Source organism: Gekko japonicus, unplaced genomic scaffold, assembly GCF_001447785.1.
Source record: "Gekko japonicus isolate JY-2015 unplaced genomic scaffold, Gekko_japonicus_V1.1 scaffold3643, whole genome shotgun sequence".
NCBI lineage: Eukaryota > Metazoa > Chordata > Lepidosauria > Squamata > Gekkonidae > Gekko > Gekko japonicus.
Window position 1 is genome coordinate 99,040 of NW_015174951.1, and position 11,367 is coordinate 110,406.

Here is an 11,367-nt window from a genome sequence, read left to right on the forward strand (position 1 = left end):
CAAAACAAATAAAAAATTTACCAGGTTACAATGGACAGGAATTTAAGAGGCTACATTCAACTTTGTCACTTTATTCAAATTTTTCAAAATAGCCTTTATTCTACTTGTTTTTAGTATAAAAAGTCCACAAGTTAAGTGCACCACAGTGTTTACAGAGAGACCTAGAATCCCAACCTTTCATTAACAGTCAGCTGTATGGTTAACCATGACACATACAACACACAGAAAATTAAGATAAAATATATTCACCAAATCTGATAATTTCTTTTAATTCATAAAAACAAAAAGCAACAACAACAACAAAAAGATTGAGGATCCCTGAAATATTCTTCTTAACTCTAATAAGACTTTATTGTACCCAAGCCACTTTTTAAAAAGTTTTGCATCAGAAAAAAAAAGAACCACCCATCAAATCCAGCTAACTTGCACATTGATTGACATCCAGACGTTCCTGTCTCTCTAGCCCGAATAACATTCCACACAGAGTGTTGTTATCAAGACACTGGGTTGCTTTTTTTTTATTCCCTTAAAAAAACTGTCATTTTAAGCTCTCATTTTTGAAAAGTACAGGAAGCATTTAATGAAATGTGTTTCTGGCACTGAAACATGGCTTCAGTTAGATTCTTAATGTGCAAAGGAGTCCAAGATCACTTAAGAGTGTATAAAAAGAACATCCTGGGTCAATGCTCTAGCTGCACACCTTCCTAGCACAGGAACAGAGAGCAAAGGTGAGCAGAAGGAACTGGTGGAGGGGATCAGAAATCAAAACCTGAGCCCACCCCCACTCCTTTCATAGGCATCTGCCATGTGCCCCCCACCCACAAAAAAATTATGTCTGTCTAGATTCTCTGTCCAGCACCATTAATTCTATGGAAGAGAAAAGAAGAGGTGTTTTATCTCAGTTCTATTCATTGGCAACAGATATATCTGCAAGCTTTATATGTTTGATAATTGGAAACCAGGCTCTCTTCCAAGCTTCCGCTTTCACTCCCCTCCCCACCCCCAACCTGGTTTTATATGTAGTTGATTAATAAAAGCCAAAAAGAGAGAGAGAGTGCTGCTGCGCAAGCACTCCAGTGGAATCAAAGGGAAATGTGTGGGGCTCTGTCACTTGCATTCATTTCACAATTTTAACTCCCAAGATTTTAAGAGAGGCACTCCTACCATTGCATGGTTTTGCATTTTGCTTTTTTTTTTTCCTTTACACATTTTTAAATGAAAAAAAGTGCCTGAAGGGTCAGGGCACCAGGAAGACACCCCCCATCATGTGTCTAAACTGCAACTCCAGGTTAATACGACTAAAGCGGTTACATTGTGAGAAGTGCTGACAGTATGTGATGTCGTTCCTTTACACCAATGTAGCGCCCTCCCCCCTTTTCCTTCACCAGATGGTGTAGCCGCCGTCGGAGCCTCCCATGAAGAAGTTGCCCTTCCTTTGCGTCACTAACACATTGGCACCCTGCATGACAGCCAGCTGAGCCGCGTTGGGAGGACAGCCGGGAGGAGGGGGCTGAAAGACAGTGAGAAGAACCTGTTAGATGAATAATAGATGGCAGGGCTTGTAGGAAGGCCTGATAAGGTCTGCAGTTCCCCAGACCGTACATGCTGCTGAGCAAGGCTGCTGAAGGAAGTTTCAACAAGCACTTGGTGGGCCACAGGATGTGGTTGCTGGACAGCTGGGAATTCTGAAGTACAGCAAAGCACACTCAGCACCAATGGAAGCTATCTCATGCTTTGTCTCACTAGGCCAGGGGTTCCCACCCTTTTTCAGCCTGTGAGCACCTTTGGAATTCTGACATGGCACGGTGGGCACAGCCCCAAAATGGCTGCCACACAAGCGCAGCTGCAGGAGGCAGGGCTGACACACTGAAGAGCCTTGTGCTGTGGTGACAACTACTGCCAAAGCTATGTTTTTTAAAAATCTGCACAGCCAATCAAATCTCCAGTGGCCAATCAGAGCCTTTGCTGGGTTAAAAAAAAAAAAAAACCCGCGTGGCCACGCCCACTTTCTACATTTGGCAGGCAGCATGTTCGGGACTCCCCCCTGTACTAGGCAGTAGCTTGGGGCAGATATTTTTTCTCCAGCCCTGCTACCCAAATTGTTCCTTTTTTTAAAAAAGTGGAAATGTCAGGGACTCAGCTTGGGAAGCTTCTGCATGGCAAAGCCTGCTCCACGTCCTTGAATTATGGCTCGCCCCCTACTACAAGTACCCAATATAACAGCAAGGAAGTACAGCTGCTGAGCTTTACAACAGTACAAACGGTGGGGAAGGGCACCTGCCCACCCCTTGCAGGTCCACTGACAGTCAGTTGGGAAAAAACAGTGACATCGCATGAATCAGCACAACAGCATCAATTCCTCTGCATGCGACTCAGAAGGGTGTGGCTGAAAGGCATGGCAGAAGTCAATAGCCAGGGTCTACCCTGAAAGCAACACACCACCCCCATCTCTGATGGACCCAACCTGCAGTTTCCACACCCCCCCCCCCAAGTATTCTTCTATAACACTTTACATAAGATGGATTTTGGAGACACAAGTGATCCCATCCCAAATCTTGTAGCCTCTAAATCAAATCATCCGTTAAGAAAAGCCTCTTAACCTGAGCTTGAGGGAGGAAGCATTTTTGGCAGCTTCTGTGTTCAGAGAGAAAGGCCCAGGAGAATCAGGCAGAAAGATGAGCACATGTCTAATGTCATGGCTGCTCTACAAGAGCCACAATTTACATTCACAACAAAAGTCTGCAGCTGTCCATGCAGAATGGTTTATCCTTGTAACTTTCTCCATGAAAAGAAATTATCCAGCTCCTAAATGTATACAAAACACTGCAAGGTAAGAGGTTAGCTACACCTTCGTATACACAAAGAGTTCAATAATAGTATGCCCGCCTTTCATTTCCTCACACACACCCCTTTAAGATGGTGGGATGTACTTTGCTACCTCCTTTTCCCAAGCTATGACAATGAACAGAATAAGCAGAGGCTATGTTACAAGGCCAACTTACAGGAATATTAGCGGGGGCACCCGTTGCAAACCTTGCTCCGGCATCAAAGCCCCCATCAACAAGAACAGTGGATCCAGGAGGGTAGACGGGGCCCACAGGGTAAAAAGCCACTGGAACTGAAGAGCCCATCGGACCCATAGCGACGGACTGAGCCATCGGGAGGTACAGCGAGGCACCAGGATATGCAGCAGACATGGTTGGTACCGTGGCAGCTCCAGGATGCACAAAGCTTGGGCGGTAGAGCTGGGGGAGGGAGAAGAGAGAGCACAGGGACAAAATGCTTATTTCAGAGGCACATATTCAAAGACATTCCATCTCCCCATGGAAAGCCTACAGTGAAGGATGCAGTTGTATTAGAAATAGCTGACTGTTACTGTCCCTGGAATGCATTCTGTATACTTCAGCATCTGTAAACTGCCTTTCTAGGACAGATCTAAGTCCACCTAGCCCAGCATACTGTTTCCACCAGCAGCACATCAGATGCCTTTAAACTTTAAAGGGACTGCATAAGACAGCCCGAAACAGCTGGGTGTGGTCAGCTGTTTTTGTGGCTTTGGTGGGGAACAAAAAGCAGTGGTTTGCTGCATCCACGACCTGCTTTAACAGTTCATGGAAGTTCATGACAGCGGACCTGCCACAAACTTCAGTTCACAAACCGTGAACAGGGCACTTTGTGGTTTGGTTCATGCCCATCTCTAATAAAGAGCTATAGAATTAATTTTCTATTGCCCTGTGATAGCCAGCATTAATACACAGTATACGAGGTAAGTGGGCAATGATATTTTCAGAAGGTAGCCAACCGTGTTGCTCTGCAGTAGAATAGTTCGATTACAGTCCAGTAGCATCTTAGAGACCAGCAAGATTTTCAGGCAATGATACAAACTTTAAGGACTGAAGTTAGTTAACTGTTTTGTCGAATATAAGGTACTGCCAGCAGTAAACCTGTATTATCAATCCCAATAGTTTCTATAACTTCCTTCCCTCCTTCAATTGCATCCCCCACTATGAAAATTTAGATTTTAAACTCTTCATAGTGAAGACCTGCCTTTCTAGCTTATGTCACTCTATATAATGCTAAGTATACTGATGATTATTGTTAACAACACCACATAGCAACTCCTACAGTTCATTTATGTATTTTTCAAACATGTAGCCCACCCCATCCAGGGAAAAGGGGCATCCAAAATTAAGACATTCATACTAAAACCCAACTCCCTACCAGCATAACCCTAGACAGCCAGTAGCCAGCCTTGAAATGGCTTACAGATTTCTGCTCTCTGTTGAGCATCCATAGAAAGAAATGATACATGACTGGGTGCCCTCTGAGAAGGCCTTTCTCGATGCCAGTCCCTACGCAGGTCCCACATATGGATGGAAAACTTAAGGAGAGGGATTGTACGGGGACATATAGTGGTGGGGCCAGCATGTTGTGTAGGACTCAGCTGATAAGGATTTATACAGGGGAAAATTTACTGAGAGCACAGTGTACCAATCTCATCAGATGGTGGGCCACCACATGCTATACATTCCAACAACAGAAGCTTAGATGGTCCCAGGTTTCTCTGCTACTAGGCCTCTCTTGAGGAAGGCTATCTTCAATTGGCTGCGGTTTCAGAAAGGAGCCCTTATCATTCAGCCTAGGACCCAGCTACTGAAGATACAAGCAACCAAGAAATGGGAATGAGAGTGGAGGACTAACATCACAGGTGTCACACACAACCCCAAATCATCTCTATCAACTGACACGCCTAACTCTCCTGATCCCAACAGAGGCTGCTGCACATTGTGAAGCTTCCAAACAACAAATGGAACTATGCATCTCAGAAATTAGGTTCAATTTTTAAAGAATGCAATAGATTTGAATTGTGAACTGCCTTTGAAGTTGATCATGCTGAAAAGTGGGGTATAAATACATCAAATAAACATGCAATAGCAAAATCCATGTGAGATGGGGATGCCAGATCAATTGGTGATTACACAGCAGCACATTATATCCAACTAAATATACCATAAGAAAATAAGAAGAGCCATGCTGGAGCAGACCAATGGCCCATCGGGCCTGGCATTCTGTTAACACAACAGCCAACCAGCTGCCTTTAGGAGGCCCACAAGCAGGGTGACTGCAAAGGCCCATCAAGAGCCACATCTACAGCATTTTTAAAGCTTTAGTCTAGGGGAAAAGAGGGGGTCTTTGTAACATTGCCACAGACAGAGCTGGCTTGATTTGTAGCAATCACCCCACCCATCTCACCTTATAACATCCAGTCTTTGGAAAAAGGATGTTGCCATGTAGGACCCGGAATCATGATGAAACATTCAAGCACACAAACGTTATTTGCATGCAGCTGAAGTCACAACTCAAATGTAGTAATAGAAACACAATACAGGTAAGATTTGAAAAGATGCTTTTGGATGTTCAAAATGTCCTGGCAGGGGTAATGACCTAGTTATATTTCATTGAAACCCATATACCATTGTTATTATCAGCAGCATTATCTCTAGGGGCGGGGAAGAGAACAGAAAGAGAGCAAAGTACATACTTCTGAGTACGCAGGAGGAGCCTCGGTGTAAGGCGGAGCCTGGGGAAGTGGTATAGTCTGCGGGAACACAGAAGGATTACCAGAAGGCTGGACTGGATAAGTAGGCTGTGTAGGATATTGACCTATGAGGAAAAGTTAATCAATGTTAACCCAACAGTCTTTGCTGCAAAGGAACAGGAAGTACGTGAGATCAGGGACACCCCTCCCACCTCTAAAAGAATGATAAAACAGATCTCTGCTTGCATAACTAAATGCAGAGAGTCCTGAGACAGCAAATCATTTAACAGAACATAAGAACATAAGAGGCGCCAATGTTGGATCAGGTCAAAGGCCCATCCAGTCCAACACTCTGTGTCACACAGTGGCCAGAAATACCAGGTGCCATCAGGAGATCCACCAGTGGGGCCAGGACATTACAAGCCCTCCCACTGTTGACCCCCCCAAGCACCAAGAAGACAGAGCATCACTTGCCCCAGAGCCCCTATCTAATAGCCACTGATGGCCCTCTGCTCCATATGCTTATCTAATTCCCTTTTGAAGCCGTCCATGCTTGTAGCAGCCACCACTTCCTGTGGCAGTGAATTTCATGTGTTAATCACTCTTTGGGTGAAGAAGTACTTCCTTTTATCCTTTCTAACCCGACCGCTTTCTCAACCTGCTCTTTCTCAACCTGCTCTATCCCATGCATTATCTTATAAACCTCAATCATGTCTCCCCTCAGTCGTCGTTTCTCCAAGCTAAAGAGTCCTAAGCGCATTAACCTTTCTTCATAGGGAAAGTGTTCCAACCCTTTTATCATTCGAGTTGCCCTTTTCTGCACTTTTTTCAAAGCTATAATATCCTTTTTAAGGTGTGGTGACCAGAACTGCACACAGTATTCCAAATGAGGTCGCACCATTGACCTCATTATATTGACAGATCCCTTTGGAGTGCCTCACAATCCTCACTGGTTTTCACCACCCTGAACAACTTCGTATCATCCGCAGATTTAGCCACTTCACTGCTTACTCCCAACTCCAAATCATTAATGAACAAGTTAAAAAGCAGTGGACCAAGTACTGATCCCTGTGGTACCCCACTGCTTACCCCCCTCCACTGGGAGAACTGCCCATTTATACTCACTCTCTGTTTTCTATTAATTAGCCAGTTTTTGATCCATAAAAGGACTTGTCCTTTTATCCCATGATTTTTGAGCTTGCTTAGGAGCCTTTGATGAGGAACTTTATCAAAAGCTTTCTGGAAGTCAAGGTAAACAATATCTATTGGATCCCCCTTGTCCACATGTTTGTTCACCCCCTCAAAGAACATTAACAGGTTAGTGAGACAAGATCTTCCCTTACAGAACCCATGCTGAGTCTGCCTCAATAGGTTTTGTTCATCTATGTGCCTACTAATTCTTTCCTTAATAATGGTTTCCACCAATTTACCCGGTATCGACGTCAGACTAACTGGCCTGTAATTTCCCGGATCTCCCCTGGAACCCTTTTTAAAGATGGGAGTGACATTTGCTACCTTCCAGTCCTCAGGAATGGAGGCAAATTTTAAGGAAAGATTACATATTTTAGTCAGGAGATCCACAAGTTCACATTTGAGTTCTTTCAGAACTCTTGGATGTATGCCATCTGGGCCTGGTGATTTATCAATTTTTAAGTTGTCTATCAGTTTTAGGACCTCCTCTCTCGTCACCTCAATCTGACAGGTCTTTCAACACCCCTCCCGTAACCAGCGGTTCTGGAGTGGGCAAGCACTTCCCATCTTCCACAGTGAAGACACTTCCCATCTTCCACTTCCCATCTTCCACAGGAGACAGCACTGGCTGCTCTGCAGGATACTACTACCACAGAGGAGTCAGCTAAAGAGGCACAGTATAAATCCCATTCCACTACCCTACTACCAGACTGAATAACAAAGGTAGTCAATGATTATGTCCCATTTTTAAAAGGATAGTGCCCTCTCATGGGGACTGTAAATTATGTTTCAGAAGTTGACTAAAAGTGAGACAGTGACTGTGTGATCATTTATGCTCAAAATTGGATACCAAACCTGGTTTCATCTGCTTATAAGTCTGCTTATTTAACAAAATATTCAGGAATCTGTGACTGCTTGGCTATCTAAGCATCTTCTTTAGCACAGTTCCTTTGCCCCTTTTCCTGGCTCCTTGCCCACACAGCACCTTCAGCCAACTAATACCTCTTTTTCCAGTAGGGCTGCCCATCTGTTTGTACCTCCAAAACTATCTGACTGCTCAAGCACTGCTGCCAAAACAGAATATTCAATCTGCTACAAATACCACCTGGGCGAGCTAAGCATATGCAGACTTCCAACTACAAGAGACCAGATCTAAGTTAAGCATGAAGAAAAGCCCCCTATCTATGTAAGAGCCAGTCAGCCTAGAAATTCATTCAGCTGCCTAGGGCAATTCTGGAATCTCCTGCTTGGGCATCTTCCAACAAAAAGATTGGAAAAATATGATTGCAAGGGGGAAAGTTTATGTAAAGGACATCCCATTTTAGAGCGGTCTTGGATGACATAATCCACTGAGGCCATTCCAATCCTTTGCATCTGTGACATGTAAATTGGAATCCTGTACATATTCACTTGGTAGTAACTCCCACACAATTTACACAGGATTAGGCTGCCTGTATACTATTGTTATAATTTCTGATCTCTCCTTGTTACTATTTAAGAAATATCCTCTGAAGCTACCGTGTTTACTTCCTTTCTAGGCAGGTGCTGGCCTCCTAGTCACATTACATCATTGGCATGATATCAGTCATAGAGATCGCACATAGCAAGCAAGGGTGAGTTCAGAACAATACCCACCAAAGGGTAATAAACAGGGTTGGTGCCAACATACCCAGGAGCTACCCAGATCTTGTAGTTTGCCTCTGCATTCCTCATGTCCACCATTTATTCCTAACCCATTAAAGGATGAGCATACACTATGTGGCCTACTCTGCACATGCTCTCTTTGCCTTCCTCAAAAATTAGGTTTATTTTTTCCCCAGTTACTTTTCTGGCCTCTCTCAATCCACTGTCCTATCTAGCATACGACTCTTCCATTTAAAGACAGGAGATCAGACATTTCCAATCATCCACTCACTTGCTGGTGGTCCTATCAGACCCCAAACCACCCTTTGAGCAAACAGAAGTGGAGTGGGAAATAAGGACTGACCTAGTCTGTGCATGATGCAGAATGAGGTGGTAGAACAGGCTGCACTATTTCAGGCTCCATATGGAAAAGGTACATTGTTCATGTCCCCCTCCCATGTAAAAACTCCCTTTAAATAAAAAAAAATCTCATCAGGGAGACAGGCTAGGATAGAACTGCTTATGTGCTGTGCTAATTTTCCACTGAGAGGAAATTACTAATAGAGGGGAAACTTTGAAAATATAATCCCTCAACTGCAGTCTGAAGTGGTACAGTCCATTCTACCACCTCAGCCTTCTGCTATCCCATTTCCACTTCATTTTGCTGCACGTGTACACCATGCCTCAGATATCTCATGGTCCTTGTACCAAGATGCTCCAAACAAAAGGGTTGAACAAAATGTGAGTTCTCCTACATCTCTGATGAACATTTTTGCATGGAGACAATTCCATGCAACATTAGTGAATGTGAATATATAGCACCAGGAAAGAATAGCAGTTATTCTAGACTTCTAATTTCTAGTGCAACAGGATGTTATCTGGCATTTAAAGGACTGGAGGAGTTAGCAAAACAGTTCCTCTGCCTTTCCCTTTAATACGGATCTTGTCCATGTTCTAAAAGAAGCCCCCCCCCCTTTTCAGGCACCTATTATCTGTGTTAACATGGTCTCCTACTGCCCACGGGGCTGGCTAATGTACACAGCAGCATCAGCAGCTGCAATCTTCCCACCTGGACATAAAAACTCAACTCCTCTTCCTCTTTAGCCCTCTATTCCCAGGGTCAAATCGCAGGGGATTCTGGGGTGGCGTGTAGCCCACGGAACCGTGTGTCACAGTAGCTCGATTGAATGTCCCCCCCCCCCCTACACTTTCCAGTGCAGCTCTGCAACGGGGAGATGGGCTCCCACTCTCTAAGAACAAAAACGGCCACTACCGTGGCAGCCAAGGGGTTAACTCCCTAGCCAAGAGGGTTGCGTCATAACAACCTAACATCCGCCCTTCCCCCACCCACTTCACCCCGACTTTTCTAAGCCTCCCATTGGTCGGGGCTCCAGCCAGTTACGGACTGGGCCCGCAGGTAACGGGACTGCGGTGCCTGCCTTAAAGGAGCACGGTCCCTGCGAAAGGTGAAGTGACTGGGTGGGGTTATTGAGGACGGGGGCGGAAAGGGGAATGGAAAGCAGCCTCTTGCCTTTGCCGTTCATGATGGCGGCGTCGGGAAGGTGTGAAGGGGAAAGAACGGTTCACCCGTCTACAGGAGGGTTCCGGTGACGGGGGCCTTGAGCAGTAGCAGCGGCGACCAAGGCGACTCTCCTCGCTCAATCACTTCCTTGTTGTTGTCGCTGCAGCCCTGATGTGAGGGGTTACGTCGGACCGTGTGACGTCATGCCGCAGCACGTTGCCGCGAGACGGGAGGCAGCGAACAACCGGCTGTGTCAGGGGGCGTGGCTAGGAACGCCGAAGGAGGCTTGGCTTGGGATCTTTGAGGGCAGTCGGGGATCGAGTGGAGGAGGACGGGAGTTTTGGAGGCGCGTGCTGATGTTGTAGACTGAGACTCTAGAAAGAGAGCTGTGGAAAAGCAGGCAGCGATCTAGTTTCGTGATAACTGCCCTTTTTTCTCCAGGAAAAAAATTAGCCTTTTAATTCTGACGGTCAAATGAAACCACGGAGGCAGTATATCTCAGAGTACTATGTGCAAGAAATAGGGAAGGGCATGCCCTTATTTTTCTCTTCCTTCTCAGAGCTGCAATACCCTTCTGTCTTTTAGTGCCCCCTGTACTTTTTTTTTACTCAGGATTTTATGATACTTAAAAAAAAAAAATTGCAGTCAGCTGCTAGCCTGATGCTTTGTTTTACAAGGATCATTTTAGGCCAATTGTTTTTATTGCTGTTTTGATATTATAGCTGGGTGTTTTTTTTTTTAATAGTTCTGTTAATTTTAATTTTGTTAACATTTTAAAAACGTCTTGTAATTTGCAAGCCACTTCAGGTAGATCTCTGAAGAGGTTACCAATAGCTTTTCTAAATAAATAAATATGCGTGAGGTTAGATGGATAAGACAAGACAACATTGATTAGTCTCAGTATTCCCGTGTGACACCTGTTGATGGATTTCGTGGCACCCATTTGTTTTTTCTACAAAGTAAAGAGCCTCTCCTGCACCTCACTGGATCCAGAGATGTTTCAAAAGAACCCAGGAAGCATCAGCATTGTGTCTGCTGGGAGTACCCATTCAGAAACAGCTGCTTCCCTTGTAGGAGGATGCTTTGCATGCAGCCTCTCAACATTCTGTCATTGGCTCTAAACCCAGTGGGAGCCATTTTGTGGTGGTGCAGACTTCCTGTCCTCAAAATCCTAAAAGTCCCCACATGAGTTCAATAAGATTGGGGTTCCCTGGCCTGTCTTTTACCTGGCAGTGGCTCTCCAGGGTCCCAAGCCAAGGAATTTTTCTCTCAACACAAGCTACCTGAGAGAATTGTTGTCTGGAGATCTGCAGGTAAATCATCTGCTCTTCCACTAAGTTGCAGCCTTTTCCCTAAGCCCTTGTACTCTTTTTTTTTTTTTACAGATCACACCTCATTTCCCACTAGATAACACCTATGTAAAAGTATGTAAGACTTTTAGGCACACAGAATTTGTGATATATTCAAGGACATCCAACAAATAATTCTAGGG

The 11,367-nt window shown here is 44.8% G+C and overlaps 1 protein-coding gene across 1 annotated transcript; it reads right to left on the bottom strand.

Moving 5' to 3' along the window:
• Window positions 1–53: 53 nt before the first annotated feature.
• On the bottom strand, window positions 54–10,085 carry DAZAP2 (DAZ associated protein 2). The gene is made up of 4 exons (XM_015425129.1): window positions 9,885–10,085; window positions 5,543–5,664; window positions 3,003–3,245; window positions 54–1,510 (listed from the first exon to the last, which is right to left on the bottom strand). The coding sequence occupies exons 1-4, from the start codon at window positions 9,895–9,897 to the stop codon at window positions 1,382–1,384; spliced, it is 507 nt and encodes a 168-aa protein (XP_015280615.1). The 5' UTR covers window positions 9,898–10,085; the 3' UTR covers window positions 54–1,381.
• Between the last annotated feature and the right edge of the window lie 1,282 nt (window positions 10,086–11,367).